General features: G+C 42.3%; 1 protein-coding gene across 9 annotated transcripts in view; it reads left to right on the top strand.

The window, feature by feature from the left end:
• The window catches only part of KCNQ2 (potassium voltage-gated channel subfamily Q member 2), a 127,410-nt gene that overhangs the window by 65,772 nt on the left and 46,051 nt on the right, over positions 1-15,587 (top strand). For 5 of the 9 annotated variants that reach the window (XM_069751126.1, XM_069751122.1, XM_069751129.1 and 2 more), the window contains exons 7-11: positions 314-409; positions 2,694-2,788; positions 3,566-3,589; positions 5,443-5,511; positions 11,167-11,196. In XM_069751126.1, coding sequence (XP_069607227.1) covers positions 314-409; positions 2,694-2,788; positions 3,566-3,589; positions 5,443-5,511; positions 11,167-11,196 — 314 coding nt within the window. The remainder of the gene's footprint in view (positions 1-313; positions 410-2,693; positions 2,789-3,565; positions 3,590-5,442; positions 5,512-11,166; positions 11,197-15,587) is intronic. The other 4 variants (XM_069751123.1, XM_069751127.1, XM_069751124.1 and 1 more) reach the window with 1 other exon arrangement.

Raw genomic sequence — 15,587 nt, forward strand, 5'->3', positions numbered from 1 at the left:
TCTGGATTTTTTTTTCTCAGTTTGTCTCCCATAGTTGAGGTCTACCTATGATGTAAATTACAGACACCTCTCATCTTTTTAAGTGGTGGAACTTGCACTATTGCTGACTGACTAAATACTTTTTTGCCCCACTGTATATATATATGGGCACCATGTAATACTATATGTCCCCTATGGGGGTGCTGTAGTAAAATTGCACACCAGGTTCTTCCATAGATCACAGTTGATCTCTAGTGGTCACATAAAGGGGATTTCCACACTACAAAGGTATAAACTTGTTGTATAGCATCAGCCTGTAATGTCATCTTTTCAGGGGATCCTCGGATCTGGATTTGCCCTGAAAGTCCAAGAGCAGCACAGACAGAAGCACTTTGAGAAGCGGCGTAATCCTGCGGCCGGACTGATTCAGGTAACGGATGACTGTCCTCGGTTCCCCTGGTCCCAGCGCTGGGACCAGTTTTAGATCCTGCGCGGGAGGTGTAATCTCTGCATCATAAATCTGCCCATTGTTGTCAAAGCACAGACGTCATCCTGTGCGGCAGCCAGCTCCGGCGCTAGAACAGATGGCACCAAGGGAGTTTTTAGGGAAAGGTGAGGAATAACTAAATGCAGAAAACATCCACATGTAAATCTCTCCTGGGTGCGGTAAAGCTTAGAAACCGAGGCAGTGCGATAATTGGACAAGCTGTTTCTCTATAGCTATTCTGGAACCACAAATCCCAGCAAGTCGTGAGATGAAGAATTTGGTGCCGGAGAAGAAAAAAAATCTGTTCTGTTGGATCCTTGTGTTTTTCTAGATTTTCTGTTCACTAATGCATTAGAGTTTCCATTTATTGGCAGCAAGCAGAGATGATGGGGTATCACCGACAGTCACCTGTGTGGAACTCCTCAAAATCATCAGCCCCTATTAAAATTAATGGTCGGTGGTCGACCATAAGGAATCCGGTTGTTGAAAATTTATCCAGCCTCCTTCTTTACTTTGCATGTAATTTTATTCCCTTTTTGCTTGCTGTCAGGGAATGGAAATATTATTTTTGTTGGTTAAAATGTATTGAGCTGTCAGACTGGAATCCAGGCGAAAAGAGAAATTTGGAGACATACCTAGTCTGATACATTGTAACAAACCTGCATAAACTGGGAAATGCGGGGGAAATGAAATCCCCACTTTTACTCTTGCATTACTGTTGAACCCTACAGGAATGGCCTTACCACATGGTACTAGGACGAGTTAGATCTGCCAGATTGGGAGCTGCTCCTGCTCTCTGTCCTGGCTCATACTGGGGGTCTTTAGTAGGGACCACCCCCCTTTTATGACATCCATTGACTCTAATATAATTCAGATCTGGGTGGTCTCTCTACTGCAGTCCAGCGGACAGAGTGCCATCCCACTAGTTGCCCAGAAGGTCAGGTTGTGGCCATGATGCTGAGGTGTCTCCTCTGATCCAGCTATGGGTCTCCAGGACCCTAGTTTGTACCACTGCTTGCCCTTCATGGGTTTTGATTGTGTGGTTGTTTACAAGAGCCCTGGTACCTTCCACACGACACGGCCTTTCTTATGGAATGTCTTCTGACTTTATTGAGGATGCACAGACATGTTCACCACTAATTTTGGTGTTATCAAAATGTCTGACTGATCACAATGTGGCCAACGCAGTCCAAAGTCTTTGTCAGTCTTTTCTGAAGCCCTTCAGGCACTCTGAATTTTTAGTGATGTCTCTGAGAGTTCCATGACACTTAGGGAAGAGTCAGACGTATATCTCGGATGAGGATCGCAACACAATGCTCGGACTGGCAGTCGGTTCTTACAACTGGACTTTTGCATAGAAATACATGCTTTCCTGTCAGGAGAGCCAACGACCAGTCCAAGCATTGTGTGGCCGTGTGACTCTTCCCTTAATTACACCTACCCTACAGAATTTAGAACATTTAATCCCTGCTTGGGTTTGCCTGGCAATACCCCAGATGCCCAGCACTGTGCCAAGCAGCCATTTTAGCTATAGTTTTACTAACCCCCTTCCTTTTTGTGAAATAGTTAGCAGGATGTTCCTGATCTTTAAATTGTTGGCAAGTATGAACCCATTGCCACCCATGATCCATCAAGTTCACGATACACCGTGTCCTACTGTACTTCAGCCCCTCCCTGTACCTTGACTTTTCGGCGTCACTTTCAGGCACCAGTTTTGATGGCTGTCTCTGTAACAGACCTCTTTGTGGTCTCTCTGTTTGCCAGTTGCCTCAACGCGTCCATGTTTGGCACCAACTTAAATATGCAGCTACTGTATCCAGGGATACCGCTACTTTCCTCACAGTCACGTCAGCAGAAAGCTTATAGCACATCGCCCTCGCTGACTGACACCTACTCCTCCTGCAACCTGGCATCCAGGAAAAACACTGGCAGGATCTGGCGGTGCTGCCACGCGTGCAAAAACCCAACATGCGTCACTATTACACATAAAATTGCTTGTACGGGGGCAGGGAAGGTTACTTGTGGTCCTCCTCGCTTACAGATGGGACAACCACTTCAGTGGCGACTTTTCTGCTGGAACATGGACCCCAGGAGTTACATCCCCCCTATAAATAGTTAACGAGACTGTTGATACATTAACCCTAAGCTGACTGTCTCTATAACAAGTGTATCCTTGCCCAAAATTACATGTCTGACACAAATAAGTAACCCCACTTTCCTTTTTTAGGCGTCTTGGAGATTCTACGCCACAAATCTATCTCGCATGGACCTGCACTCCACGTGGCATTACTATGAACGCACCGTTGCCGTGCCAATGTACAGGTAGAGGTTCTAGCCGTTTGTCGCTCCCCCACAAACAAGGCTCATTTCCCCTCCCCACCCACGTTATGAGTATCTTTGGGTTTGATTTTCATTTATATTTCACATTTTTGTATCTTTATGATTTTGTTGAGATTATTAATTTTATTCTCTTTGTTTTTTTTGTGCAGTTTGTTTAATTTTTTTATTTTTTTCTCATTTGACCCCCTCACCACATCCATTGTCAGTAGATTTTTGTTGTGTCATGTGAACGTATGAAGACGGCTCATGCAGCAGAAGATACTAGGTAACTCTTCACCGTGTTCTGGGGTACGGGTGTGGGTAAAATCTGAAACAGGAGACTGACACATCATGGCGGGAATTGAAAATTCATGTGTGCAGGACTACATGTTCCAGAAATTTCCAGCATGGCCATAAATACTGCCCGTGAAAGGACGAATCTGCGGACTTTGGTCGAAAATAGATGTAGCGCTGTCCAATTTTTGACAAATTGATCAATCTTCTATAGGAAAGAAATTAGCAGTACCTTACAGGTTATTAATATGAAAACTTGATCCTATTGGTCAAGGTATTGGGGAGTCTTTAGTTATTTTACAAAATTATGAAAGCCTACAGTATTCTTATATAGTTGCCGTCCATACAATGTGAATATAGCGCCACATACACGCTGGTAATCCCTGAAGTGTTTCGCCCTCATATGATCCCTCCTTGGTTCTAGCACACCAGCAAAATTCTTGATCTTTTTTGCTTTTCTTCCCTTCTTTGCTGTTTGACGAGCAGCTCTCAAACATACGGCGCATCCAGGTATGGCACAGATATATATGTGGAGCGTCCTGTCTTCCACCCTTCCCCTGGCATTGTGCTGTTGGCTTGCCATTTTAGCTGTGGTTTGTGTGCCCCCCAGTGACTGTGAAATCTGTGACCATTTTGTGGTGACCTGTGTGTGCATAAAAAAATGTTTTTGGTGATTCTCACGGGAATGAGGGATAAATTTATGTAATGTTTAAAATACATTTTTACCTACAATGAAGGTGCCAGGTTGTGCCATATGAGGGCACATCATAATGCCCCCTGAGGTAATAAGATGTGCTGGTTCGGGCGCCAGTATAGCTACATTAGTGCTGTTTTGTAGACTAAACCATTATTCACTTTCGCCATACTATATGCCAATGGGGGAAGAGTTCACCTTTTTAGGCAGAACCTGGCATTCTTCTCTAGTTCAGTTAATTTTTGTTGTGTCTACATCAGTCATGAGATATCTTGTGATTGTACAGTATTTTTGCCCATTTGTTACTTTGTGTTTGTGGCTTGCAGTTTGTCTTTCCATAATAAAGCCCCTTTAGGTGGCAGAACTGTCACACCATTGCATTTCAGTTGACATTTTTGGGTGGGGAGAGTCAAGGAAGGAATAACTTAACATAGAGGAACAAAAGATGTAGACAATGAAAACTCAACATCCCAAGGTATGGCGATGTGATGTATTGGTAGCAGTAGACCTGGATAAGTTGGTCAATGTGTCAGTCTGTTCATCGGCATTGAGTTGAATTAATCTGAGATGGAACAACTGAACAAGCACATTTTTTTTTGTCTTGTGTGACTGAACAATGTCCTCAGCCCCGGTCAGAAGTCTTGAGTACGGACTACGATGCATGAACTAGCAATTGGTGTTCTGACTCAAACTTGACAGCTAGTTCGGGACAGTAGACCATTGGCCAGTCTGTACATTGCGGTCTATACATGGACCTTGTTTCATAGATATCTGAATTTAGTCTAGCCCCAAGAGTCAACTGTGATAGATCTAGGATAACTGACACATCCTCTATACTCTAAACTGAGGTTGGTGGATGTCAACATGTTTAGTATTCGACATGGAGCAAACCTCATATGTTGATGGACCAAACTTTGGAATGATCTACTCTTATCGCATGACCTCTGGTTAATTACTCTAGGCCTTTTCTAATTGGTGACCATGCAGTCTGGTTCTTTTAGTCAATTTTGATGTCTGACCATCCCTATTGCCACTCACATTGTTACACGTTGGAATAGAAGCCCTCAACTATTGGGGACTTGGATACCGTGAGAGAAGCTTCTACTTCTAGTCATCAAACATTCTGGGATCCGATTGTGCTGTCTCTTCCCAATGTACTAAATTGTTAGACATTAAAGATGAATCAGCGGGTTGTAGAAGCCAAACGGCATAACTTAGAAGTCTTGTTCCCTAAACATAAGGAATTTTCTATGGGATATCCTAAATCATTCTCTTTGACATGTTCAAAATTTGTTACAGAGGAAGCCTCCAGTCTTCATGATCAGATTTTATGATGTTTACCATCTTCTCCATTCGGTGAATTACCCCGTGGCTTCCCGGCTAGTGACCCATAGCCAGATTGCCGCTCTAGCTTTATTCATTCCTACTGGCCTTCTTTTGGAATTGTTCATAAAACATTTTGAAAAACATTTATTGAGATTTTAGTATTGTTAGTATTAATTAGTTGGATTAATATGAGTCTTTGGAAACATCTCTATTCGGGCAAGGTCAAAACAAACTAAAAAGAAAGAACAAAGCCAAACATTTTTTTAAATAAAATAACAGAGGGAATAAAACTTTTGGATTATAATACTTTACTGATATCCTATCTTCTATATCCCTTCTTTAGGTTGATCCCACCACTTAATCAACTGGACCTTCTAAGGAACCTGAAGAGCAAATCGGGACTTACATTCAGGTCAGATGTGCCAGGGGGAGTTTTCGTGGAGTTGGTCAATGAGCCTAATTATTATTTTTTACAATGCCTGATAAATTTAATGAGGGGTCTGAGTTATGTGGCACCTTGGTCACCCCCAATCATGGTCATGTCTAACCAGTTGTGCCCACTCTCGGATACCTATCATGCAAAGATTGTTTATCTATATCAGGGTCATGTGATGCAGTAAAAAGTCGCCACATTGTGACATTACAAACTGGTTGCCATCATCTAGCATTGCATTGCGTCGGTTCACATGTGCCATATGATGCCAGAGTCAATCATTCAACCAAGTCGATGGATTTAGTGCCTGGCCATATGTTAAGCTGACCTAATTAAAGGGAATGTATTGTCAGAAAATTACCTAGTGTTTAAATCAGGTTGTTACCTCTTACATGTATATTTTTAATTTTTTATCATGATTTGTATTAAAAAAAATTAACAGATTTCACATTGTGTATTTGTACATTAGCAGCAGTAGTAGACGGACTCTGACCCTATCTTTTATATTGGTCCATACAGTGAATGGGTGCAAAGGTCTTTGTGAAAGGAGGGGGAGTAGGATCAGCCATTGTGATCAGTAGATCCTTTTATTACTAACTGTGTGTAGAGATGTAATTTGTAATCGTGCCTCTAATGATAAGAGTCTGCTGAAAACTCTTCCTCAAAGGATAGAAAGTATGAGTCTAAAAAAGCTCCAATGATCTGCATGAAAATTGCAACATTACTAATTTTATGTTTTACTACAGATCATGAAATGAAAAAATAAATAAATATTGCTAAGTTAAAAAAATAAAAAAATAAATTTAATACAAAAAAATTTGATGTACACAGTAGATCATTTTCTGACTACATATTCCCTTAAACATAGATTGGGTCATCCTTCAAAATCTTGATGTGTAGGACCCTTCTGGTTAGTTCTCATAGTTCTTGTGCCAAAATAGAATTTATTTGGGGGAAGGGGTGGCAAGAAGGGTCTCTAACAAGTTTTTTATTGTTTTGCTTGATTCCAAACTCCTTATTCCATGATAACGCTCCAGGGCCCCTTTTTCGAGATGTGTATATAAAATATATATGCATGTGTATATATATATATATATATATATATATATATATATATACATACACACACACACACAGTATATCTATTAAATGTCCCAGATGGGTCAGGGGTTCACATATTTTTGCCTTTCTGCTACACAGTTTTTGCCATGCTAGTTTCACCATTTATTGCCAAGGGACATCAAATGATGGCAGGAATCACCTCAGATTTTCGGGCCGCGATGAAGCCGTGTGTGGGAATCCAGCGTAACCAATTAAGGGCTGTGACGTGAATTACAATGTACCAACAAATACTATAATGAAGAAGATCTGGGGTATAAATATTAATTCATGATGAAATATTCAGCAAGAACCTTCCCGGATTTGCTTTTGATGTTCTGTATCCAGGCTCCATCAAACCGATAATTTTATTTTTGTGCATTATTTACTGGGTGACACAGGGTCAGTTATAGCCTTTTTTTTTAAGTAATCACGTCCAAGTTTGTGTTCAGCTTCCGAGGCGATCAGTATGCGGTTTCCATGGCTACAGGCTAGTGCGGTTACCATGCCGACGTCTCCCTCTCCTCCTGTGACTCATCGCATCCTCACATTCCATGCATGCGAGGAGAACGGCACCGTGACCCCCCCGATGACTGAGGAAAGCACAGTTATGGGGGCCACGCTCACCCCACTCTATTGTGTCCATAGTTGTCTTCTACCGTTTAAAGCCCCCTCATTATCATTTGTCTATAATATTGCAAGGCTGCCGAAAAAGTGGTTAATAAAATAAACCTATACGCACAATTTTTCTTTTTTTAGCAACTTTTTAAAATTATATATATATAATGCAGTGCTATGCAAAAGATTTGGGCAGTTTTTGGTAAAAACTTTGCAAAGTAAGAATGCTTTCAAAAATAAAAGGGTTAATAGTTTACTTTTATAAAGTAACAAAATGCAAATAAAATTAATGTTTGGTGTGACCGTCTTTTACCTTCAAACCTGAATCAAAGCATAATTTCGTCTCGGTACACGTGTCACTTGCACACAGGTTTTGAACGAGCTTGGCAGGAGGTTGTTCCAAACATCTTGGAGAACTAACCACAGATCTTCTGTGGATATCGCTTGTTCAAATCCTTCAAGCTTCATGTAATCCCAGACAGAGTGGATGATATTGAGATCAGGGCATTGTGGGGTCGTATCATCACTTCCTGGACTTGTTCTTCTTTACGCTGAAGATAGTTCTTAATGACATTGTCTACTTGTATTTCCGAGTGTTGATAACACCATTAGTCCTGATGAAATCCCCAACTTCAGTCCAAGGCTTGCCAGGAGCCTCTATCATGCTTCTATGTTCCTGCAGACACTCATTATTGTACCACTCTCCAACCCTTCTGTGAATAAACTTCCTTCTGTTTGAGCCAAATATTTCACATTTTGACTCATCAGTCCAGAGCACCTGCTGCTATTTTTCGGCAAACCAGTTTTTTGGTCCTTATTTATAATTGAGTTGCTTGGCCTTGTTTCCATGTCGAAAGTTTGGCTTTTCAGTTGCATTTCTTCAATGAAGACACCTTCTGGTCAAACGTCTCCAAACAGTAGATGGGTGTAACTGGGTCCCACTAGCTGCTGCCAGGTCTGAGCTGATGGCACTGCTGGACGTCTTCCAGTTTAGTAGGAAAGTAAGCATGTTGTGTCTTTCATCTGCTTCACTAAATTTCCTTGGTCGACCACTGGGTCTATGGATCTCAACATAGCCCATTTCTTGATGCTTCTTTTAACCCATTTCTTGATGCTTCTTCAAAAGAACTTGAACAGCAAGTCTTGAAACCCCAGTCCGCTTGGAAATCTTTTCTTGGGATAGACCTTGCTGGTGCAGTAGAACTACCTTGTGTCTTGTTGCTGTGCTCAGTCTTGCCATAGTGTATGACCTGTGACAAGAAAGAAGAGCAAAGGGTCCAGGAAAGGAATATGTGGCATTACATAGCCCTGTTGTCAACATCTTCAAGGCTGCCTGGGTTTAAGAGAGCACTGTCAGTGAAGGGCTGGGAGCCATTAAAAGGGCTATACTATTAGCAATTCTATTTTTGAAAGCATTCTTACATTCTAGCATTTTTCTCACACCTGCCTTAAACTTTTGCACAGTACTTTATATACTGTGTGTATACCTATATATATATATATATATATATATATATATATATATATATATATATTTTTTTTTTTTTTTTTTTTTTTTTTTCGTTTTTGCTGACTTTGGACTAAGAGCTAATCTTTTGAATTTAAGAGTACCTCAACAAGTATAACCCCAAATGGTCATATAACATTGCTGAACTAGCTCCAGCATGGCATCATAGATGTATGTAGTGATCTGCATACAGCGAAACGGGGAACAGAGTGAAAGAGTATTTTTCTCCTGTATTTTATTGTATGGACTTGTCACTACGTATGTGCAGGGCAGATAGTGAGATCTCCAAAATCCCCCAGGGCCATAGCAGGTGATGTCTGAGCTACTCTGTATTCAGATCGCTTACACGAGCATTAATACATAGATGTTTAGCATTTCATGGGACAGTGTCAAAAAAGGTAGAATTTATGATAATATGCCCCAAAAAGAGTAAGTTGGCTACATTCTGGATAGGATGGGTATGGGTCTTAAAATGCCTCATATTTGCTTGTCAGATATTTTAAAACATAGATAAATAATTATTAATTTATATTACTCTCTTACAGGTGCTTTTCACAAAATTAGAATATCATCAAAAAGTTAATTTATTTCAGTTCTTCAATACAAAAAGAGAAACTCATATATTATATACTGTAGAGTCATTACAAACAGAGTGTTCTATTTCAAGTGTTTATTTCTGTTAATGTTGATGATTATGGCTTACAGCCAATGAAAACCCAAAAGTCATTATCTCAGTAAATTAGAATACTTTATAACACCAGCTTGAAAAATGATTTTAAAATCTGAAATGTTGGCCTACTGAAATGTATGTTCAGTAAATGCACTCAATACTTGGTCGGGGCTCCTTTTGCATCAATTACTGCATCAATGCGGCATGGCATGGAGATCAGCCTGTGGCACTGCTGAGGGGTTATGGACCTACACCAGCAGATGACATGGCTCCCCAAACCATCACAGATTGTGGAAACCTCACATTAGACCTCAAGCAGCTTGGATTGTGACCTCTCCACTCTTCCTCCAGACTCTGGGGCCTTGATTTCCAAATGAAATGAAAATTACTTTCATCTGAAAACAACACCTTGGACCACTGAGCAACAGTCCAGTTCTCATCTCCTTGGCCCAGGTAAGACGCTTCTGTCGTTATCTATTGGTCATGAGTGGCCTGACACAAGGGATGCGACACCTGTAGCCCATGTCCTGGATACGTCTGTGTATGGTGGCTCTTGAAGCAATGACTCCAGCAGCAGTAAACTCCTTGTGAATCTCCCCCAAATTTTTGAATGGCCTTTTCTTAACAATCCTTTCCAGGCTGCGGTTATCCTGGCTGCGTGTGCGCCTTTTTCTACCACACTTCTTCCTTCCACTCAACTTTCCATTAATATGCTTGGATACAGCACTCTGTGAACAGCCAGCTTCTTTAGCAATGACCTTTTGTGGCTTACCCTCCTTGTGGAGTGTGTCAATGACTGCCTTCTGGATATCTGTCAAGTCAGCAGTCTTACCCATGATTGTGGAGCCCACTGAAACAGACTAAGAGACCTTTTTAAACGCTTATTAAGCCTTTGCAGGTGTTTTTTGTTAATTATTCTAATTTACTGAAATAATGACTTTTGGGTTTTCATTGGCTGTAAGCCATAATCATCAACATTAACAGAAATAAACACTTGAAATAGATCATTCTGTAATGACTCTATAATTTGAGTTTCACTTTTTGTATTGAAGAACTGAAATAAATTAACTTTTTGATGATATTCTAATTTTGTGAGAAGCAGCTGTACGGTATATATAGTCACATATTTGTTTGAGATGAAGCAATCGCCATTGCAGCTGTTTTTACATTTTCGAAAAAGTGGCTCCAAACGTCCATCAGAATTATACTGATGTTTTCTTTTTTACATTTTGACTCAGTCAACATTACAGAATATTACAGTGATCATTAACATTATTATTATTATGTATTATTATAGTGCCATTTATTCCATGGCGCTTTACATGTGAGGAGGGGTATACATAATAAAAACTAGTACAATAATCTTGAACAATACAAGTCACAACTGGTACAGGAGGAGAGAGGACCCTGCCCGCGAGGGCTCACAATCTACAAACATAAAGAAAAGAATTTAAAAAAATCTAGTTCTCTTTTATTTATTATGAAATGGCAAAAGTGTCGCATGGATATTCTGGCTATTGGTTTTGTCGTAATTATTTGTATTAAAAAGTTACAGTTCTCATTTCCGCTAGATTAGACATTTTTGTACTTTCTCCTCATTCCTTCCCCCCCTCCTGCTGCCACGTCCCTCGCTTGCTTGTGTCTCGCTTGTGTCCCAGGCAGATGGTAGCTGAGAATTAACAGAGAATGCGCCATTTTATCATTGCATTACGGCTAACATAATATTGCTTCTTGTTTTAAGGAAAGAGCAGCAGGCTGAGCCGCCACCCAGGTTGGTACCCAGACGTGTCATATCGCCATACTATGTGTAACCCTTGCTGATGCCCACCTGCCAGCTCCTGTGGCTACACCTCCTCCCTCATGGCTTCTGTGGTCCCATCCCACGTTACGTGTCCTCACTAACCGCTCACTGCACCCGTCATACAATAGCCAGAAAAATTGGAAAGGGGTCTTTTTATTGGGATAAAAGTGGCAGTCTTGGGCTGGCAACATGAGTCCTTTCTACTATTGAGACCTCCTGGAAGACCTCATTAGAAGAATGCCGTCATTCGGAGTGAATGTTGCCTATAGTGGCCACTAATACTTCTTCCCCCGAACTCTAGAGCTATAGCATGCCTACTTGGCTCATAGATTTCGGCACTTTTGGGACTTGTAAATATCTCCCCCCATTCTTTGGGCTTATTATCTATAGATTTAGTGAAAGCCTTTGCCCCCACTGCTTCTGAGATTGTCCTGATGTCGGGGTTTTCTATTCCTAACGAATTGACAGAGAGCAGATGACATCCCAAGACGATTGCCGATGTCACCACTTCTTAACTTCTTAGTGACTAGACGTCTAATATTCAAAAACACCCTGTATACGTCCTATAGTAATATATTGTTGAAAAGAATGGCGGCCACAGTAACAACCTTGTTTAGTAGGGAATTAAGAGGTGACATCTGCTTTTATTCTGCATAGTGACTGCCTGTTCTGTAAGTGTCAGGTGTAGAGGTAACGCTTCCTGTGATCACTCCATAATGAACATTTATCACTCTAAAGTCATATCTATACTAACACCGGCTGGTCACCCTGCATGGACACTCATGCTACATTGTGACATCTGCAGTTAGTTGGCAGCAGAAATGGTTGGGTAGAAATTAAGTAGAACATTTTAATTTGTGTTGTGTAATACTTTGCTCGGCCTCTGGGTGGCGCCGTGAGTCAGAGAAGAGGTTTTGTCTTTCTGCAGTTGGTGCCTTCTATGGTGAAGCAGCAAGAACACAGTGTAATCAGCCGTGCCTCCTCCTTCTCTCATCTCCCTTCTCCTGACTTTTCAGTCAATATTTACTTTTTTCCTTCTATTCCTCTACAGTCTCTTCCTTTCTCCTCCCTCCTTATTTTCTCTCATTTTATTTCTTCTATCTTTTCTCACTCTATTTTCTCTTCTTTTTTTTCCTTCCTCTTCTCCACTCTCATTTTCCATCTCCCACCTCCTTTTCTGCTCCTTTTTATGTCTTCTCTTTCTTTTCCCTTTTTTTACATTTTGTCTTATTTTTCTCTTTCCCCTCTCCTCTTTTTTCTTCCATTATCTGTTATCAGCTTTCTACCTCTTATACCCCTATTCCTTCCTTCATCTATCCTTCCTTTTTCATCCTTGCTTCCTCACTTACTTCATCCTTTTTCACCCATCCTTCCTTTTTTCATTTTTCCTTTTTTAATCCTTCCTTCCTTCATCTTTCCTTGAGACTGGCCACACGATGGCAGCACTGCCCATGTTTATATTTCCAAGTCTTTTGGAATTTATTTTATTTTTTTAATTTCTAATCTTTTACTGTTGCTAGATAATTGTCCTACACTGTAATACTGCGTTACTACCTCCAGTAACCTGTGGGGGTGCCAGTCTGTTACAGCCTAAAGCTCTATTGCTTGCCTTCTACTCTCTCTTCTAGCTCTGCTCAGTCAGCGCTCAACTATAATTAACTGTATTATCAGAGTCTGAGGTTGTCCAAAGCCCACCTGCTGCTCTGTCACCCACCATGCTTTACACTGCAGCTCTGATGTATGCCCATTTAATCAAGTCATCGTGCAGCTATTCCTTACATATAGAACCAGAAACACATGGGCTACTTGCACATTGAACAAGTCTGCAGGAACATGTTCACACACCACCAAGAAACTTGAAGACACAAAAGAGCACAGTGAGGTCAAAAATACTCTGTTGTAAAAAAAAAATCACAGTAATAAGCAAGTGCTAGTCAAAAGATGGAAAAAACAGGGTATTTAGTTGATACTTTTTTTGCAAAAAAATGTATACTAAGCTGCTGCACCAATCGTCAAGGTACAGTTAGGTCCATATATATTTGGACAGAGACAACATTTTTCTATATTTTAGTTATAGACATTTCCACAATGAATTTTAAACAAAACAATTCAGATGCAGCTGAAGTTCAGATTCCAGCTTTCATTTGAGGGTATCCACATTAAAATTGGATGAAGGGTTTAGGAGTTTCAGCTCCTTAACATGTGCCACCCTGTTTTTAAAGGGACCAAAAGTAATTGGACAATTGACTCCAAGGCTATTTCATGGACAGGTGTGGGCAATCCCTTCGTTATGCCATTCTCAATTAAGCAGATAAAAGGCCTGGAGTTGATTTGAGGTGTGGTGCTTGCATTTGGAAGGTTTTGCTGTGAAGTAAACATGCGGTCAAAGGAGCTCTCCATGCAGGTGAAACAAGTCATCCTTAACCCCTTAGCGACCGCCGATACGCCTTTTAACGGCGGCCGCTAAGGGTACTTAAACCACAGCGCCGTTAATTAACGGCGCTGTGGAAAAAGTGTATAGCGCCCCCCACAGGCCGATTTTCTCCGGGGTCTCGGCTGCCGAGGGTAGCTGAGACCCCAGAGAACATGATTCGGGGGGTTTTTAACCCTCCCCGCATTTGCGATCGCCGGTAATTAACCGTTTACCGGCGATCGCAAAAAAAAAAAAAAAAAAAAAAAGCGATCTCTTTTTAATTTCTCTGTCCTCCGATGTGATCGCACATCGGAGGACAGAGAAAAGGGGTCCCAGGTGGCCCCCCAATACTCACCTAGCTCCCCCGATGCTCCTCGTGTCTCCCGGTGGGCGCCGCCATCTTCAAAATGGCGGGCGCATGCGCAGTGCGCCCGCCGGCCGGCACCGGGAGAATCTTTGGGGTCTCGGCTGCCTGGGGTAGCCGAGACCCCAAAGAGCATGATCGGGGGTCGGTTTTAGCGACCCCTGTTTTGCGATCGCCGGTAATTAACTGTTTACCGGCGACCGCAAAAAAAAAAAAAAAAAAAAAAAAAGTAAAGTGTAATTCTCTGTCCTCTGATGTGATCGCACATCAGAGGACAGAGAAATAGGGGGATTCGGGGACCCTAGCATACTCACCTAGGTCCCTGGATCCTCTTGCTGCTCCTCCTGGCCGCCGGCAGAAGAACATGGCGGACGCATGCCCAGTGCGCCCGCCATCTGTCTCCACCTGCCGGCCGGCAGGAGAACAGCAGTTAGGGCTAAAATTAGGGTTAGGGTTAGGGTTAGGGGTAGGGTTAGGGTTAGGGGTAGGGTTAGGGTTAGGGTTAGGTTAGGGGTAGGGTTAGGGGTAGGGTTAGGGGTAGGGTTAGGGGTAGGGTTAGGGGTAGGGTTAGGTTAGGGGTAGGGTTAGGGTTAGGTTAGGGGTAGGGTTAGGGGTAGGGGTAGGGTTAGGGTTAGGGTTAGGGTTAGGTTAGGGGTAGGGGTAGGGTTAGGGTAGGGTTAGGGCTAGGGTTAGGTTAGGGGTAGGGTTACGGCTAGGGTTAGGTTAGGGGTAGGGTTAGGTTAGGGTTAGGGGTAGGGTTACGGCTAGGGTTAGGTTAGGGGTAGGGTTAGGGGTAGGGTTGGGGCTAAATTTAGGGTTAGGGTTGGGGCTAAATTTAGGGTTAGGGTTGGGGCTAAATTTAGGGTTAGGCTTCTTTCACACTTACGTCGGTACGGGGCCGTCGCAATGCGTCGGCCCGACATACCGACGCACGTTGTGAAAATTGTGCACAACGTGGGCAGCAGCTGTAGTTTTTCAACGCATCCGCTGCCCAATCTATGTCCTGGGGAGGAGGGGGCGGAGCTACGGCCACGCATGCGCGGTCAGAAATGGCGGATGCGACGTAAAAAAAAGCGTTTCATTGAACGTTTTTTTGTGCCGACGCTCCGCCAAAACACAACTGATCCAGTGCACGACGGACGCGACGTGTGGCCATCCGTCACGATCCGTCGGCAATACTATGGGCAAAAAACGCATCCTGCGGGCACATTTGCAGGATCCGTTTCTTGTCCAAAACGACGGATTGCGACGGAATGCCAAACAACGCAAGTGTGAAAGTAGCCTTAGGGTTAGGGTTGGGGCTAAAGTTAGGGCTAGGGTTGGGGCTAAAGTTAGGGTTAGAGCTGGGATTAGGTTTAGGGTTTGGATTAGGGTTGGTATTAGGGTTAGGGTTGGCATTAGGGTTACGCTTGGGATTAGGGTTAGGTTTGGGATTAGGGTTAAGGTTAGGGTTGTGATTAGGGGTGTATTGGGATTAGGGTTAGGGTTGAGATTAGGATTAGGGGTGTGTTGGATTTAGGGTTTTGATTAGGGTTATGGTTAGGGTTGACATTAGGGTTGTTTTGGGGTAAGGGTTGTGATTAT

Source organism: Ranitomeya imitator, chromosome 2 (genome assembly GCF_032444005.1).
Source record: "Ranitomeya imitator isolate aRanImi1 chromosome 2, aRanImi1.pri, whole genome shotgun sequence".
NCBI lineage: Eukaryota > Metazoa > Chordata > Amphibia > Anura > Dendrobatidae > Ranitomeya > Ranitomeya imitator.